The 17550-nt window shown below is 35.6% G+C and overlaps 2 protein-coding genes across 6 annotated transcripts; one reads left to right on the plus strand and one right to left on the minus strand.

Annotated features, from left to right (window-relative positions):
* Nucleotides 1-339: 339 nt before the first annotated feature.
* LOC148919140 (dihydropyrimidinase-like) lies at nt 340-7836 on the minus strand. Of its 2 annotated transcripts, none has more exons than XM_089048592.1 (13): nt 7610-7836; nt 7331-7498; nt 5757-5808; nt 5176-5445; nt 4861-5072; nt 4025-4145; nt 3201-3288; nt 3023-3101; nt 2618-2705; nt 2474-2514; nt 2315-2367; nt 2068-2224; nt 340-697 (listed from the first exon to the last, which is right to left on the minus strand). In XM_089048592.1, exons 1-13 carry the CDS (start codon nt 7703-7705, stop codon nt 506-508), a joined length of 1617 nt encoding a protein of 538 aa, XP_088904718.1. In that variant the 5' UTR covers nt 7706-7836; the 3' UTR covers nt 340-505. The 2 variants fall into 2 exon arrangements, with proteins under 2 accessions (XP_088904718.1, XP_088904719.1); XM_089048593.1 differs by having other exon boundaries at nt 7582-7713.
* A 1155-nt stretch (nt 7837-8991) lies between these two features.
* Nucleotides 8992-17492, plus strand: LOC148919141 (protein CLT1, chloroplastic-like). Of its 4 annotated transcripts, none has more exons than XM_089049064.1 (10): nt 8992-9077; nt 9197-9780; nt 13275-13420; nt 13883-13920; nt 14524-14639; nt 15732-15831; nt 15922-15957; nt 16319-16369; nt 16502-16625; nt 17299-17492. In XM_089049064.1, the coding sequence occupies exons 2-10, from the start codon at nt 9329-9331 to the stop codon at nt 17445-17447; spliced, it is 1212 nt and encodes a 403-aa protein (XP_088905190.1). In that variant the 5' UTR covers nt 8992-9077; nt 9197-9328; the 3' UTR covers nt 17448-17492. The 4 variants fall into 4 exon arrangements, 2 of the variants coding, with proteins under 2 accessions (XP_088905190.1, XP_088905191.1); XR_016125489.1 differs by adding an exon at nt 16759-17027 and having other exon boundaries at nt 9055-9780; nt 17299-17424; XM_089049065.1 differs by lacking the exon at nt 17299-17492 and adding an exon at nt 16759-17071 and having other exon boundaries at nt 9055-9780.
* Nucleotides 17493-17550: the final 58 nt, after the last annotated feature.

Genomic DNA, 17550 nt, shown 5'->3' on the forward strand with positions numbered 1-17550 from the left:
ATGGGCAGCTGCATTGGTTCTTAGTAGCACAATGCCATGAAATCAAGTTGGTAATAAAAGTCAGAAGAATAAGAAGATCACGGTATTGTGTTCCTGGTCAATAGAGTGCCATACATGTTTATACTAGAAAACCAACAAATCACTTCTCCTAATATTATGCTCTACAAAAAACCAGCCTCAAATGAAGCCAACACAATGAGCCTTCAATTAAGGCAATCCAACACTTACATTAAACAAATGTAACACATCGTCAACAGCCTATATCATTAACAAAGTAATGACACAAGTGAAGTTGGTTAATATAAACTTATCCATTCAAATAAATTGCCAACTGCAAACTGCAACAAAAGTATTATTTATTGACTTTAAAGTGAATTCACATACATGGTACAACAAAAAGTAGAAACTTTGATCTTATTATTCAAACCATTTGCCATATATACAGGAGCATCATGTCCATTTACACCTCAAGTTTAGTCGAAAAGGAAAGAAGTACCTGAGCTTTTTAAGTGGTGGCTCTAAAACGCTTTACAGGGGCTTTAAGAGAAGATAGATACTTTTCATCTGCCTTGCCAATTCCATTGAAAAGATAACTGAAAGGTCGCATTTCTACGTACTTGCCAGAACCAGGAAAAACCTTCAACTCATCATTTAACCAAACAACCCTTCCACCAGAAATGGTCACTTCAACCTTTCCCTGCGAAAATAGAACATTGTCACTTCAACCTTTCCCAGAAAAAATGTAATATGAACTTTTAATGTCTGGCATGCCATAAAAATGCCACATGAATGCATGCACAGTATTGCACAGGCTTTGTACAAGCTCAATCTACACACACGAATAAAAATGAAACTTTATGAATGCAAGTATATTTTGTTGTGTATGTACAAACTGGAGAGAGGTTTGAGGGGAAAATACCACACACGGGGACAAAGATTAGAAAGATGATACAGGGAAGCATATAACTACAATAAAAAAGATATAACAATCCACAATCTTCCTTAGAACCTGTTGATTTTCCCATGAAAATACTGTGAATAGAACTTAAAAACTGTGAATCACATAATCACACCAAGAACACACAAGATTTATTATGGTTCACCAAATTCGTGCTACATCCACGTCGGTTTTCACTATGTAATGAGTGTTATATTTACATTGAGGCATGAGAGCCTTTTGAGAGAGTAAATCGAAGAGAGTTGCGATGAGAGGGTGAGGAGGGCCATTATATATGGAAGATAATGGGTTCTCCTCTTTTGGACTTCCTCAAGGAATAAAGTGAGGCCAAAACTATGGTACCAACCTTGTTGATTCACCAATAAAATACCAAGAATAATGCCACCGATAATTCTCATATTGACTGAAAATTAGAAATATAAACAGAATAAACACGCGCTGCTTTGCATAAGTTAACCAGCCAATTCTTGAAATTAACATTGTTCTCTTCTTATTTTGACGAATATGAGGCTGCCTAAATTTTGGCTAACAACAGCCTAACTATACTAACTACTAAGTCAAGCAGCTTAGGCGTAATGTAAATCTGAAAGGAGTGAATAGGATCGGAGCTTTTAGTGTAAATTGTTTAATTTAACTTTAGAAGAAAAAGAAATATTAATTCAATATGTTAATAAAATCCACACATACATTTCATTATTCAAACATAAATAATAAATAAATAAAAGAGGGCTAGAACTACTACTTTTCTCTTGAGTATTTGAAATCCCTCCACTTATTAATCAATCAAATTTAGATGTGGACTTGTTAGCATAAGAAATTAAACTTCTAAGGTCCAATTGAGCAGTAAAACTCATTTCTAAATTCCTAAATTTAAATCCTTCCTTCCAAACATCAAACAATTTGTTTCAAATTACATTTTATAGTATCCATTACCTGGGAATGCACATAATACACGCATATAATATATCTCATTTTTGTTTTTTTCTCAGCCATGTCTGTAGATCATAGCCACCAAGGTGTCCCCAAAAAGGGAGCAGTAGCCTCCTAATTGTAAAGTAATATCATACTATCTTATGGAAAAATAAAATCCTTTATGTGACAAATATTACCTTCCCTCTCCATCCCTCGAAGACATTGGTATCAGATCTCGAGTGGTGGGACTTTGCACTTATTTCAAAGCTTGAGTTCGGATTGAGTATAATTATATCTGCATCAGAACCAGCACGAATTGCTCCCTTCCTCGGATATATATTGAAAATCCTAGCACTGAAAATTTTGTGGACGTTGAAATCATTTTAACGTACTTTAGGCAGCATAATGGGAATTTATAGCAAACACAATTTGATGCAAGAATACCATTCAGTACTTGTCACCCGGACATAGTCAGTAACAGAAATTTGACCGGATTCCTGAAAGTATGCACAGAAATTTAAAAAAATAAAAGATTATCCTAAACACTGATTCTAATTTAAGCTGCTTATTTAAGGGATAAGCAGGAATTTTATGGCAGCTTACCACCATTGTATCCCATACAAGATGCATCCTCTCCTCAATACCTAATTTCCAGTTGCCGTGTTAAGTATTAGAAACTGAAATTCGCATAGAAAACAGAGAATATATCTTAGTTGAACAATATCAAAGACCATTTCTGTTGACTACCATTGACACCATTTGGAATTTTCTGGAAATCATCAATTCCAAGAGCTTTCTGTGTTGAGTTGAAAGGACAATGATCGGTTCCTACAAGCTGCACATTGCAAAATCTAAGTCAATTTATACTTTCTTAAAACAAATTTGTTCACTATTAAGTTCAGGTAGCTAAATTATAGACACAAAAAAAACAAAAGTTTAGGCAGCTGAATAGTATATATCCCATCATGTTTGATCAAAATCTGGTTCTGAATACAATGTCAAGGGAAACCCATTAACTTGTGTCATCATTTACAATAACTCCTTACTAGTTCCCCCCATCCTTTCAAGGCTTTGAAGTAAATCATTGCAGTACCAAGATGCAATGTGGACCAAATCAGATAATTCTTATATAAGGTTGAATAAGAGAGACACCTGCAGAGCTCCCATTGAAAGAGCAGCTTGAAGGGCTTCGCCATGTCCTGCGGCCCTTATAGGGGGACTCATGACATACCTGAATTTTCAGAAGGCGGCTTTGCTTAACATAGCTCTATTTGATCGAACATCAAAAAATTCAATAAAGAAGAATATAACAAAGAGTGCAGACTCCTACTTAGCGGCAGTGATAAAGTCAGGATCCCAAAGCCAAGAATCATTCAGCACTAACCCAGAAACTACTGGTTCTCCAATAACCTTCTGCCCTGCAGTTTAAGAGAGTCATTTTTTTCCCCTTCCCAAAATGATAGGTAAAAAAGAAACAGGATACTGTGTCTGGAAATATGTCTACAGTTTATATGCCATCTTAATCAGCTTCATCCATCTTATGTATTTGTGGAAGTCTGTCTATAAGTTTTTTTTTTTTTTCAGTTTGTTCATTGTGTTCTTTCTATTAGCCTTCATTTGAGCTTTTTGGTCTCTAGGCTACCATGAAACGGCACATATCGGAATTGACAATTAGATAAGAAATTCTTTGCAGTTGCTAAAATGCACTCTGGCTGGGTATCATATACTCTTGCAGCATATTCTTTATGACGCCACTTCAACAAATCAAAATTTTTGGAAATTGGTACCTGTTTGTCATTGATTTAGGATACAAAATACAGGTGATACAGAGTCAGTCCACATCACATTATGGAACTTTGGGAAAGGGTGGTTGAACATGATTACGACATGACACGGTAATGTTAGAGAATGAAGTTGTTGTATACGAAGACCAACTGCCGAAGCTATTTACTTAGGCAATTAATGTAAAGTTTTGAGAATAAAGGAGAGTTTATTGCTTACTTACACAAACTGTAACTAAACAAACAAACCAATGAAATAGTAGAAATTCTAGTTAACAATAACAAGATAGTCCCCAATCGAAAAAAGTAAAAAACATGGTCCTGCTGACCAATATATTTACCAGCAGAGCAAGAAATGTCAAACACAAAGAACCTGATTTGCGAGCTTCAGAAATTTCTTCCATAGCATCAATGCTCATCACATGAACTACATAGAGGGGAGTATTCACAAAACCCGCGAGTTTAATTGCTCGAGCAGTTGCTTCTCCTTCCAGCTGCATTGTTATTTAAGCTGAATCAGACATTGATCATATGCTCATTAACATACTTGCAAATAACTATTAGATAATTTAGAGAACCACAGAACAAATATAACAAATGAATTTCCATTAATATGACTTCAGCATTAAAAGATATGTGCTTAAATAATTGCATATTCATTACGAAAGGACCAATTTTTATACAATCATTACTTTGCATTCAGCTGGAAAGGGGATCAGATTAGAAGCATGTATCCTACTTGTTTTAGTCTTTCTAAAACAGTAAAGGCCACAAAACCAAATTCTTTTACGAAAGTTCAACCTTTCCTCCATCTCTAAGAAAGTTTTTAACAAGTCTTTCCAAGATAGTAAGAACGAGAACATCTTCTTAGTTTCAAAGAGAGAAACAAGAGCCTCACCCAGAATTAGGATTGCTACCATATCTATGTCATGATTGCAGAAGAAAGTTTGCCCATAAAAATAGGGACTGATAAATAAAAATAAAATATTCATACCAGGTAGATATGGAATATAAAGTACTATTGAATTGTAATTAATAACAGCATTAAATATTACTGCATAACAAATGCTCTATGTGAAGGGAGATGATGCACATTTAATAATTACTAACTAATATCAAAGTTATGTTTGCACAATAGGAAAAAATAAAAAACCACACTTTCATCTTATCCAAGTTATGTTTGCACCATGAATCTATTTCTATAATTACCACTGGGGGCCTTGAAAGAGCATGTCCCTCTGGACCAGTAATACCAAGTTCTATCATTCTTCTCTGTCCTTCATATGCACCATCTCCATTTTCTGCATGAACCATAGCTAACGCACCAAGAGACTTGCATTTTTGGAATCCTTGTAGCAGAAGCTCATCATTGATCATAAGAGACCCCTTGTATGCCATGAAAAACTTGAAAGAATTTATACCTGAATTAAGTTTACAAATTGTAAATACAGATAAATTTCATAAAAATTAGCACGGCCAACAATTAAGCTCACTCAATAAAACCTGGAAATACATATGACTAACCTTTCTCATTGACCATTATTTCCATTTCTTTTGAAACAACTTCATCCCATTTTGTAATTGCCATATGGAAACCATAATCCATGCAGGACTTCTTAGACTTTTTTTCATAAGCTTCTAATCCTGACAATAAACTTCCATTAACAGGTATAACAAAGTCGATGTGCATTGTTGTTCCACCAGCTAACGCTGCAGCCTGACCACTGAAGAAATCATCAATGGTTTCTGAACCCATGAACTCAAAGGCTAGGTGGGTATGAGGATCAATGCCTCCTGTTAATGTTAAACAAATTAAAGTTTAGAGAACACAGATTGGCCCTAAAGAATGACAGTCAAATTTCACTACTAGGGGATATTTAATAATGAAGAATAGAAATCCAAATACCAGTATACATAACAAGAAAAGCTTGAAACAACATGACAGACCCCAAAAGGTGAAGCCTGTGCAGAAAACAGTATTGGGAGCTTTAAACATAAAACTTTTATTCCTGACTTGCACATTGTGTCCCTTATTATAGACTCCCCCGACTCCGAATAGTTAAAAGCTGTAGTAATCTATCACATAGGTGTAGTACGAAACTAACCTGGCATGACAAACTTTCCAGTGGCATCAAGCACAGTGACATCATCACCAACCTGCCAATGGCATTTTTTTCAAAAAGACGGTAATATGACATCAAATCAAGTATAGCATAATGAAATAAAAGATAATATAAAGAGTAAATAGGAGATAAAGAACTCAGCACAAATGAAAAGTGATTTAGATAGATAACATTCTGTACATCGCTCTGAGTAATATAGATCAAGACCATTACACTTTCATTTCAATAAATATATACCCCCAAAATCAGATAACATACAGAGCACTTCATTTTCTGTGATATTGCAAGCGCAATTACTATTTCATTCAAATTCATATAAGATTGATCTTCAGCAACCAAAGTTTTTCTCCAAATTCTAGAGTTAGTAGGGTTGTACTAATAATGTCATGATTTATGAGATTTTGGAAGAAGTATTGTATTTCATTCTCTAATTTTATGATATTGTAACTGAAAATAGTTTGAAAATCATCAGTTTTAATGCTCTCTCAAACACTAATTTACAGGAGAATGAATTTGTCTATAGGTATCTCCTGGTCATACACATCCATGCTTCCTAGACCACCATCTTAAGTTTATGCAAGAGATAAAAAATATCAGTGATTATTTTACATGAAGAAAAAGGCAATTTCTTCTAAGAAAACAACTCTTCCAAAATCTTTAGTAGACAGGATACTCTGCCACAAGCATCAGGACTAATCTGCAAGCTTTGGAACCAGTGAGGTTTTACAATAGACCAGACCATAGAACTAACCACGTCTGCAGCCTCATCCTCATCCTGAAATGATTCTTTTGAAAATATGCTTTTGCCAAAGCATCCTCCCATATGCCAAAATCAACACCACATACATTTCATCCACAAGGAAATCTCAATCACATCCTAGGCACTCCTTTTGCATGGATTTGATTGGAAAACCTCTTAAGTGTTGCCTTTCCCCTTATATACACTTCTATATTCTCTTTAACACCACATCAATTGGCAATCCAATATTAGAGCACATCGACAAAGAACTTAGAACATACGGAGGAACTAACCTTGCACCAAAATTTAAATAATCTTTTCCACTACCTTTCATGACAAAACCAGCTCCTAAAAATAACAAGACTGAAAGGAAGAAAAGAGATAACCATATCTATTGTGCCTAAATCCCACGCCATAAAACTGATTGAGATGAATTTACTCTAAAAACTCATCCTATAATCACGAAATGTATTATCAGTTGGAAAAGAAATGGGGACAGAGGATTGCATTGCTCCAGTAGTCCAGAACTAATAAAGAAACTAGTTGGAAACAGGTCCGCAGACGGATTGGAAAAGTATCAGAAAATGCAAAACCCACATCCTTCACTGCCCCTAAAGCCCCCAAAGTATCAAGCATATGCATCAAACCTACCAATCTCAATGTCCTATCTACAAGTTATAACTAGACCTCCAGTATCAGCTTGTTACTTAAGAAGTTATGAGCCACTTCTAGTAACTAAAACTAGAACCTCCACTCCGTTTGCAGAAACGAAAATATTTGGAAAAAGAAATAAAGAAAACAGTTTGAAATATTGTACCTTAATATTAGGCCTAACAGCAACAATGATTCCATCCTCCACATAAACATCAGCGACCTCCATATCATGAGCATTCACTACAGTTCCGCCTTTGATCAACAACTTGGTCGACGAAGACGAAGAAACGCCACATGTTGACTCGCCATATCCAATTCCAGCATCGCAAAACTGACACACGTTGAAATAACAAAATAATCAAAATACTCTTTAAGACTTTTTGTTTTTTATATTGTTTTTCTCGGGAACCATACAGAAAGTGGAGAGTGAATCGAGGAGTGCCTGGCTTGATTCTGAGATGGAACAAAAGGCGAAGAGAAGAAGAAGGATGAGAGATAACAGACGGAGGAGGCGTTGAGGACTGGAGCTGGACGCCATGGATTGGATGCTTGAAAAACTTCACTCCTTCACTTCAAAATTCAATCTCACCATACCATAAATGAGTTTCCATTACCATATGTAGTAGCAATTTGTGGCTGTGATGGAAGAGAAATTATAGAATATTAGTGGCGATAATGTTTATTTTTCCGTTTTTATATCCACTTATATCATAACATGTATACAAGAGGAATATTATCTTGTAGCCCTGTGTTATACGACGTTTTCTTGCTCACTATTGACCTTAACTTGGTGGATAATACTTGGGTCCTAACTAGTCAACTTAACTACTCCAGTTAAAACCAGACAAGTGTTACAATATAAGCTTTATAAAAATTGAAAAAAGTAACCAAACACTGTGTTATCTAGAGATGCAGAAATTTGCCCCTTTGCTTGTGCCCACCAAGTGTTCTGATTAAAAACCTCAAAGATGCTGTTTTGTTTCTGCTGTGTGAGACCTTGAATATTTACCTTAGATTGTTAAGCTCGATCTCACGATCATGTAGGAGAAAACGGTTCGTCAATTGGACCTCTACAACCAAAGTTATAGATTTTAGAAGATTTTAAAATTTTTTCACGTAAGTTGCAGACACCAATCGAAGAAGAAGATGACTCGACGTGTTTGTAGTAAAAATGTTGTGCTTCTCAACTTGCATTCCTTTTTAATATGATACACTATTAAGGCGCCATGTGTCAAATTTTAGCTAAGCCAACTTCAAAAATTCATTAAAAATTCAAATGTGCTTTGAAAAATTCACCGAAAAATACCCCAAACTCATAATCACATGTATTTTTAATCTTGTGACCTCCAAATCACATATACTTTGGGTTAGATTAATTTGCATTGCTTTTGGTTAGATTAATTGATGATTTCATACGATTTCTGATAGACTAATTGACATGCATTTTGTTTATATTTTATATGAATTTTGATAAATAATTGTGTAACATGAATTTTGTCCATATTAATTGATATACAAAATGGACTATAATCAATTAGTGACGTAAAATTCTTATTTATTTTAGTTACTAAATAGACTATAGTCAATTAATGAATTTTGTTTAAATTGTTATTATTATTATTATTATTTTACCTCCTGGTCACTGAACGCCCGTGATGGAAAGAAGACCGCCGCACGCAAGTATAATGATTTGTATTTATGATTATTCTAAAGCAAGGTACAAACCATGCATGCACCGCAGCCAAACACTCTACGCCATATGTTTTTTCAACGCGCTCAAATTAAATTCCTGTAATTCAAACCAGTCCTCCTTGTCAAAAAAAAAAAAAAACAAACAAACCCAGGTGATTTGGAAACGGGCCAAGGTGACCATCTTACCTACATCTCAATTTTCGTGGAGCAGACAAATGGTAAAAACGCAGGTGCCGGGTTTCAACTAGAACCGACCGTATCTAATTACTCCCCCCCCAGCTTCTAGATTCCTAGCTTTTTTTTATTTTTTATTTTTTATTTTGTATGTTCTGTTCAGGATTCGAAGCCGTTTTAAACAACAACCCCCTACAAATCATTTGAGAGCTCGAGACAACAATCACCTCTCGCATTTTGTCTCGGTATACGGAAATTGAAACAGAAAAAAATTTATCAAATTACAATTTCTGTAATGATGTGGTGTATCCGCCGGGTATGCGCCGGCGCCGGAGCTCCGGACCGACCTATTAGGTTCCGGGGACATCCGCGAGCGTCGGAGATCCCGCGTCTCGCCAGCAAATTCCTCCGGAATCAACGGCCAGAAATCGTCCTCCGGACGACACCGTCTAAGCATTTGCGGAAGGTGGTGTGGGCGGTGGAGGCGGCGGGACCCGGAGGAGCGTGGGATCGATCGGACGGGGGAGATGGAACGGAGAGCTCGAAGGCGGGGCTGTGCTCGTACGCGGTGGGGGAGTATCGGACGGTGGAGCAGGAAGGTGCGAGGAGTCAGGATCGGAGAGTGGACGTGGCGGTTGCAGCGGCGGTTACGGTGGTTCTGGGTGTAGGCAATCGGGTGCTCTATAAGCTGGCCTTGGTTCCTCTCAAGCACTACCCTTTCTTTCTCGCTCAGCTCGCAACTTTCGGGTACTTCCATTACAACCGCCTCTCTGTCTATGTGATTATTTTATTATTTTATGAGTTTGTTACCATTTTTGCTACTTTTTTTTTTTGGTCGAATCCATTTTTGCTACTTAGAAATTAGTTTTAAATTCCACTGTGGTTTTGGTGACTCAGCCATTGGTCATCCGAGATTTGCTGGTTTCGAGGCTAATTAGTTGGCCGTTTAAAACTGTAGCAACAATAATACGAACCCAACAATCTTCTCTTCGCACCCAATACCAAAGTTTGGCGCCTACAACTTCCTAATTTGCCCTCAAATTAAATTACATGAGAAAAAGGAAACCAGCCAACTTCCTTCTCTGTCTCTCACGGTGGTGCGGGGAAATGCTGGCGGGCTACTTGCCAGCGTCGGGGAAGTAGTCGCCGGAGTTGGCTGAGGGGATGGGGTTAGGTTACAAAAAATTTCCTACACCGTAAATTTAAATAATAACAATACTCGTCTCGAAGAAAATACGGGTTAGACGGGTTGATTAGGAGAGTAGCGTAGTGAGCCCACCCCTTACAGCCAAATTCAGATATTCCTCCGGTCGATTAGAGTCGTTTGTAGTTAAAAACAATGCTTGCCTCAAATAATTGCCTCACTATTATGTTGAGCGACACCGTTTCGCCTCATACAAGGCCCATCCCTGGTCTTGTTTTCTACCCGGGGCCCAGAACACCACTATACGGTAGCCGACGCAATGAACCATCCCATCACGGTACCCAACACCCCACCGGCGGAAACCAATAATGTCTTGGGTTGAGACAAACCAAAATGCATAAAGGAAAATAACATAAATTTTCTGTACGAAAAAACTTTAGGAAAATTTTTAAAGCCACAAAATTACCGTGGATGGTGTAGAAATAATAATCTGGGCCGTTCGTAATTCGGAGGCCTGGTTGAAAGGTTTTGGTCCGATGAACAAATATTCACAAATATTTTTCTTTGGGAGAAAATGACCACCCTATACTTGTCCTCTTGTGATTTTCTTTTGAGTGAATGTGACTTTCTTGTTGGATTCAAATTGGACTTCTCCACTTCTCCTTTTTCATGTTTTACACACTACAAACAAATTCTTCCCTTTTTGTCTTTTACTTGCACACCCCAATAGTCACATCTCTTGATTGTGTTTACGCGTTACGCTTGACTAGTGTCAATTGCGCATGACTCATAAATAGGAACAGCAAACGTGGATTAGTCGACTAAAGTAGTGCTCAAGTTTGATGCTTCTTTCCACAAACTAGAGGAATTTAAAATATTATTTTGTTAAAAAAAAAAATTAAATAGGGATTGACATTTCCATAATTAGATCACATTTGTTTAGAAAATATATAATTTCAGCAAGAATTATACAGGTTTATGGGTTTTTTTTTCCTTCCTGGTAATGAAATTTATGCTTTTTTACTTTTATTGAGTATTTTTCTATTTGTGCTTGCAGTGGACATTGCACAATCCACTATAAGATGCATGGTCCCTGCACTATGATAATTCCATTAACTTAAACAATGAGAGATTCATCATGAGAGGAGCGAGAAAATTGAACTTGAGATCTCTTTTAACATCTCGAGAGAAAAGTAACACTGAACCAATAGCTAGTTGATAGAAGATCACTATTCATGTTTTTTCTTTTAGCTTTTTTCCTTCATAAATGGAACTAAAGTATAGAGGTAGGCATGACATAAAAGCAAGCACATTTTGGTTTTATCATGACAGCCATAAGCGTTAGATGCCATAATATAAAATTTTAAAACTTTATGAGCCCAAATTGAAAAGGCTATTTTGTTTCATTGTTTGAACCCCTATTCTCATCGCTCTCTGGTAAATTCTAAGTTCTAACCTGTTTGGAATTATTAATTTTTTCTATTTATTTTATTTTTTTGGCACTTAGACAAATGAATTCGGATGTAAGAGGGCGAGCACACCGCCTTTGCCAACCGACATAAGTCACGGCTGCCCTTTAGACAAATGAATTTGGTATTTCTTTCTTTTTCTATTTTAAAACTAAAAGGGAGGATAAAGGAGTAGACGCTGCGAAAGTGAACATGTCGGGGTGGGCCTAACTTGAATCCAAACCACGGACTCATAAGGGAGAGACATTATCATCACCTGCCCTTCTTTTTTGGTTTGATTTGATTCTATGCTTTTGAGTGTCAAGTGGGTGCACGAGGAGCTGCCCACTGTCCTTTTCGTTTCTTTGTGCTTTTCAGTTTTGTGGTCGGCAAAAAAAAACAAAAAACAAAAAGAAAAATGTTGAGGATATATAGCACCTGTCATCATTTCATGTTCGAAATAAATTTTCAACATTCTGTGTTTGGTTTCTTTTTCTCTACCAAGAAAAAAAAATAATTGTTGAGTCTTTCAAGTCACTAGCCCCTTAGCACATGCTGCAAATTGATTTTCCTTTTTCCTTTTTCTTTTATTTTTAGAATTAAGAAAAGGATACATGGGTAGTTATGCTCCATAAAAGTATGACTTATTATTTGATTTTGTTTTTAATTTTAATTTTTTTTAATATGTAAAAAATGTGAATTTATCATATTATCCTCATTTAATTAGTAATTTCAACTCTTAAATTAACCAAGGATATTTTCTGGTATTTTGAATGTTTCACCATTCTCTACCTTTTGCTTTATATATATAGATATATTGGGCACTTTGTGTGTTATTAGATTCGTGTATAATATCTACCTAGTGGAAAAAAGCCTTTTACTTGTAGACCAATGGTCTTGGGTTTGAACTCATAAAGACCAGTTTATGTGTAAGAAACCCCCGTTTCTTTGTAGTTTACACTATCATTTGTATTAAAAAAAAAATTGTGTATAATATGTCCATTACATAAAAATATTTTGATTTTTTTAATAAAATACTTCTAATTTTTTTTTATAATCAAACGTCATACATATATACACATACATACACATTCTCCATGTTTAATACACACATTTTTTCTTACAAATTTTTGAATTTGTTAGAATGATATAAATAACAATAATACTTTAACCTTCAAATATTTTTAATGTTTCTTAATTTTAATTGCACAAAATTTGAGCCATTTATCTTTTGGAATCAAAGAAAGTTAACTTTCAAATTCGACATAGATAGTTTTTTATGACATGTGTACTTGGAATGGGGAAAGTTATATTGGAAGAGAAGAAATTAGTATATGATCAACTACTCCCCCTATTCATGTTTTTCATGTATTGGATTTAATATAGAACTTACATAATTTTTGATTCCTTATGTGTAAGTAAATGCATGGGAAGTCATGAATTGTATTGATTTTCATAACCATATATAAGTTAACGCAGGAGAGGTCATTAGATAGTACTTTAGAAATAGAATAATCTAATTGTGAATCTCTCATATCTAATTTTTGTTTTATTAATGGCATTGATTAAGGGGAGGTGTACAAGCAACCGTCCAAGGCTCCAATACTATGGACTAACTTCAGTCGCTGCCTTTTAATTTTGTTTCTCAGATATGTAATTGTATATTTCTCAGTCTTGTATCTCCGGTATCGTGCTGGTATTGTCACAGATGAGATGCTTTCCATGCCAAAAGCTCCATTTCTTGCTGTTGGCCTCTTGGAAGCTCTTGGTGCTGTTACTGGAATGGCAGCTGGAGGTGACGTTTTCAATATTACCTAATGCATTTCAATTTTTCTATCTTTCAACGCTTATAATCTTGGGATTTTTTTCATTTCTATATGACCATCAGGAACTTCTCTGAGTTATATGTGGGTACATAATTAAAACGTCTCCAACAATCATTTTCTGTACTAGTTTTAGTGCACTCCTCATTTTGAACACCATAGAACCCCGAACCTGTGAATTGCTGAATATTGGCCCTTCTTATGCAAGTTTTGTAGACTCTTCATGAATTCTGTTTTATGTTTTTGGTTTCAGTATTTATATACAGGTTTACATGTTTTTAATTCTGTGGATGCCATGCCTAATTTCTGCTAGATTAACCTTTTTTTATGGTTACCGAAATAGCTGATTTATACTGAGGATTATTAGTCTGTTATACTTACAGCTTCATACGCAAATATCATTCCTCACTTTATTTTCTTTTTCCTTGAATCAGCAATTCTTTCTGGAGCATCAATTCCAGTTTTGTCTCAGGTAATCCGGTTTCAGTGCATGCTTTCGAATACAGCTGCTTGTTATATGTGAAATTCTATTCTGGTGCTTTAGTTATACTGTGTTTCCTGAAACGAGCGTATCTCTGAATTTCTTAAGCTAGCACATTGTGGTTTGAACAAATGAGGTGATTATCCAACTAGATAATGCCATGCTTTATAGAAAATTTGAAAGAAAAAAAAATGCAGCTGTAGATGTTTAAATACCGCATTTTTTTAAGATCAATTAATTGGAGTTGATGCATTCCATACAATCAGAATACATCATTATATCTATATACAATACAACCTATTAATAATAGAGTGAGCTTCAATGGAGGGATCACAATTAGATGTCCTAATGGCTTCAAAATTGTACTTTTTTCTAAGGATGATCTATGAATGAAGACTTGAAAAATAGATAGTTTGGATCGTTGAAATACAATGCGGAGTGGGCCCATCCTAAACTTATTTGGGAGCTCTGTCGATAGAAAGGGACTCTTTGTACCAAATCTCTATAGATATTTCCACTAATTGACGTGGCTTGATGCCAGTAGAAGAATACTGAAAGTCAGATGTTTAAAATATTCCTGTACTTATTCTGCAGACGTTTCTTGTTTGGCAAATTCTCCTGTCAGTTATTTTCCTTGGAAGGAGATATAAGGTCAATCAACTTTTGGGGTGCTGTTTTGTAGCCATTGGTGTAATCATAACTGTAGCGAGGTAAGCCATATGCTTAAACATCTTTTTATTTATACTTATGACCTTAAAATGATGCTTGTCTCTAAACTATATTCATTTAGTTTTTTCTGTGTCAACCTGAACAATTTGTTCCTCTAAGGATTGTGAAATTTGAGTGACATAGGTTGACTGAGAGAGAAAAAAACATTGAAACAGTGTTATCAAAGTGCAGCTTCCCCATGGATGCTGATTTTGGTCATAGTGATCTCACAGTGTAGTTTACATTCTAAAAGACTAGTTCAGACTTGCTAAGAATTCAAAACTCGTTAAGACTATTGAGTACACTGGTATGAGGGCAAGCCATTGCGTAGATTCTGTTGTTGATTGGGTTCAGGTTCCCCTTCTGAAAAACTAGTCAAACCCTGTTAAGAGTTCAAAACTTGTTAGGGCTGTTAACGTCCGCTAGTTACGCTGCTGTGAGTGTAGGCGCCATTGCATAGGTTCTGTTGCTCAGTTACTGTTTGGGTTCAAGCATGTTACACTGCAAAAAAGAAAACAAAAATATGTTAACTAAGTTGAAACAGACAGACAGACACACACTCACGTACTATAGGTGGATTTTCAATTGTGGGATGTCGGGATGTCCCAGATCACTACACAATGTTAATTGTATTGGTCACACAATGAAATCAACATGATCAGTGCTGCATTGAGGGGCCTTGGGCATCACAGGTGATTATTAGATCCTTTCCGAAAGGTTGACAGTTGATATGAAATACCTTTTCCAATTATAGCCAAATGTTCACCTTGGTAATTCATTGGAAACTTGGAAGCAATCCTTGATAGCTTTCGGACTGGAAGAAAATCCTAGTAACCACAACAACAAAGTTATGAACTTTCTCCCTCCTATGTTTTTATGGTCACATTAAGTAGTTGATGGTCTCACTTAAGTAATGGCCAAACTTTATATTTTAGAAAAATAACCAGTCTATCATGATTTACTTCATAAGATGATATTTTTACTTTTTTTTCTCTGAAAAAACCAGTCAGCTAGAATTTGGGTTCCTCTTTGGTATGTTCATTATGATTGTCAATGTTAGCATGTCAAGTACTTACCATTTTCTCTCTCTGAAGTGGATCTAGTGCTGGACATTCATTAAAAGAAGCTGGTATATTTTGGAGTCTTCTCATGATAGTTTCATTTTTGTTCCAAGCAGCTGATACAGTGCTGAAGGTTGTAAAATTTCTAATGGTTATGTAACTTTTCTACTTTTTGACGTTGTATTACATTCTCTGTAACAGGAAACTTTTTATCATTTTGTAGGAAGTAATTTTTCTGGATGCTCATCAGCGATTAAAGGTATAACTGGCTATACACAGTTTTCGTCTGTATGTTCCTAGATCAGTTGTAAGCTTGTAACTTCTGCTTTCTGAAGGACTGGGAAGCAACAAGTAAGATAAAGGCTATAACTTAGATGAATAAGATTACCACTGAAACCAAGACTAAAAATCAATATGACATAATTTGGAATGTTAAGATGTTTTACATGCTTGTAGGGAATAGGGATAGATATTGAATGAAAATATTATTTTTTTCTCCTCTGAGATTGAAAAGCAGCTCAACAAAAATTATATAAGCATAATGAAATTGTATTAAATTTGTGATTTTTTTTTGGGGTTATTTTATTCTAAGAATTTTTGTTACATCCAACCTGTTACAGGGAAGTTCGGTGGACCTATTTGTTGTAAATTCCTTTGGGTCTGCTTTTCAAGTAAGTATCAAGCAACGAGTTGAAATTCAGATTTTTGGGTGTTTCAAAGTTGTGTTGTGTTCACCTTTTTATGTTGTCTTCCATTATCAAATTTAAGTGAAAGCCAAATATCGTTGTCTATATGAATTGCAGGCAATATTTATATGCCTTCTCTTACCTTTTTTGTCCAAATTATGGGGTATTCCATTTGGTCAATTGCCAAACTATCTCAAAGACGGTGCAGCTTGCTTTCTAAATATGGGTACCTTATCAGGTGGTAAGATATATATCTGACCTTCTCTTCTGCAGTTATTCGAATTCATTTAAATACTAGTTATTTTCTTTACAAGCCTATGAATTTATTTATTATACTAAATCTCATATCAGCTTATCCTGCATTCTTTATTCAGATTTAAAATTTGTTGATGTGCAAATTTGAAATGAAATGCATGTATATGTCAATGTGCAACTCAACGAAGAGTGAGCTACCGAAAAAACCAACTGGTAACCAAGGTGGTGTCCGACCAGTCACCACTAGGGAGCAGTATTGATGATCGTGGGAACCCTAATTACGAATGAGTGTGAGGAAAACACTTGAGTGGTTGTAACTGTTTCTCCTTCTTCTTTGACAGTGAGAATCTCATAGAAACCCTGGGATGGCTCATATTGAGTGAGCCTTGTAAGTTCTTGTGTGGTTTGTGTGATTGGTTTACTTTTTGTGTTTCTCAATTGCGTTCAAATTGTTCCGCACTTGCTCTCCAGGAGATTAAGGGCCTGATTTCCTAACATGAGTAGGTTACAACCCAAAATAATAAAGTGCAAGTAGGTTACTCCTGAAATAATGTAGAGGATAGTAAGGCTGTAACGAGAGGGGTTTGCCCTTTGGTAATCTTTACACTGCAATTTAGTGCATAATTTATTTGATTACATTCATCTTTGGCTTGTCACAGGATGTGATGGTGCCCCCTTACTTCCTTTGCTGTTTGTTGTTGTCAACATGGGTTTTAACATATCGTTGCTGCATCTTCTCAAGATATCTTCTGCGGTGTTATCTTCCCTCGTATCAACATTTTCAGGTATGTCAATTTTACTGAAGTAACTTATATATGAAAAAGCTCTGAAATAAAATAAACAAAAAAATAGTAAAAAGAATTTAAAGAGAAAATTCCATGCGAAAGGTTTTACAGCAAGCAACTATCACA

This window comes from Prunus mume, linkage group LG3 (genome assembly GCF_029339155.1).
Source record: "Prunus mume cultivar Tortuosa linkage group LG3, ASM2933915v1, whole genome shotgun sequence".
Taxonomy (NCBI): domain Eukaryota; kingdom Viridiplantae; phylum Streptophyta; class Magnoliopsida; order Rosales; family Rosaceae; genus Prunus; species Prunus mume.

Excerpts from the sequence above, each read along its gene's own strand:
- LOC148919140 (XM_089048592.1), bottom strand. The coding sequence starts at position 7,705 with ATGGCGTCCAGCTCCAGTCCTCAACGCCTCCTCCGTCTGTTATCTCTC. Across the intron at positions 2,515-2,617 it reads AATTCCAAATGGTGTCAATG|GTATTGAGGAGAGGATGCAT; the intron begins GTAGTCAACAGA and ends ACTGGAAATTAG. Across the intron at positions 2,225-2,314 it reads CGGGTGACAAGTACTGAATG|TGCTAGGATTTTCAATATAT; the intron begins GTATTCTTGCAT and ends CAAAATTTTCAG.
- LOC148919141 (XM_089049064.1), top strand. The coding sequence starts at position 9,329 with ATGATGTGGTGTATCCGCCGGGTATGCGCCGGCGCCGGAGCTCCGGAC. Across the intron at positions 13,921-14,523 it reads CAATTCCAGTTTTGTCTCAG|ACGTTTCTTGTTTGGCAAAT; the intron begins GTAATCCGGTTT and ends CTTATTCTGCAG. Across the intron at positions 16,626-17,298 it reads TATGGGTACCTTATCAGGTG|GATGTGATGGTGCCCCCTTA; the intron begins GTAAGATATATA and ends GGCTTGTCACAG.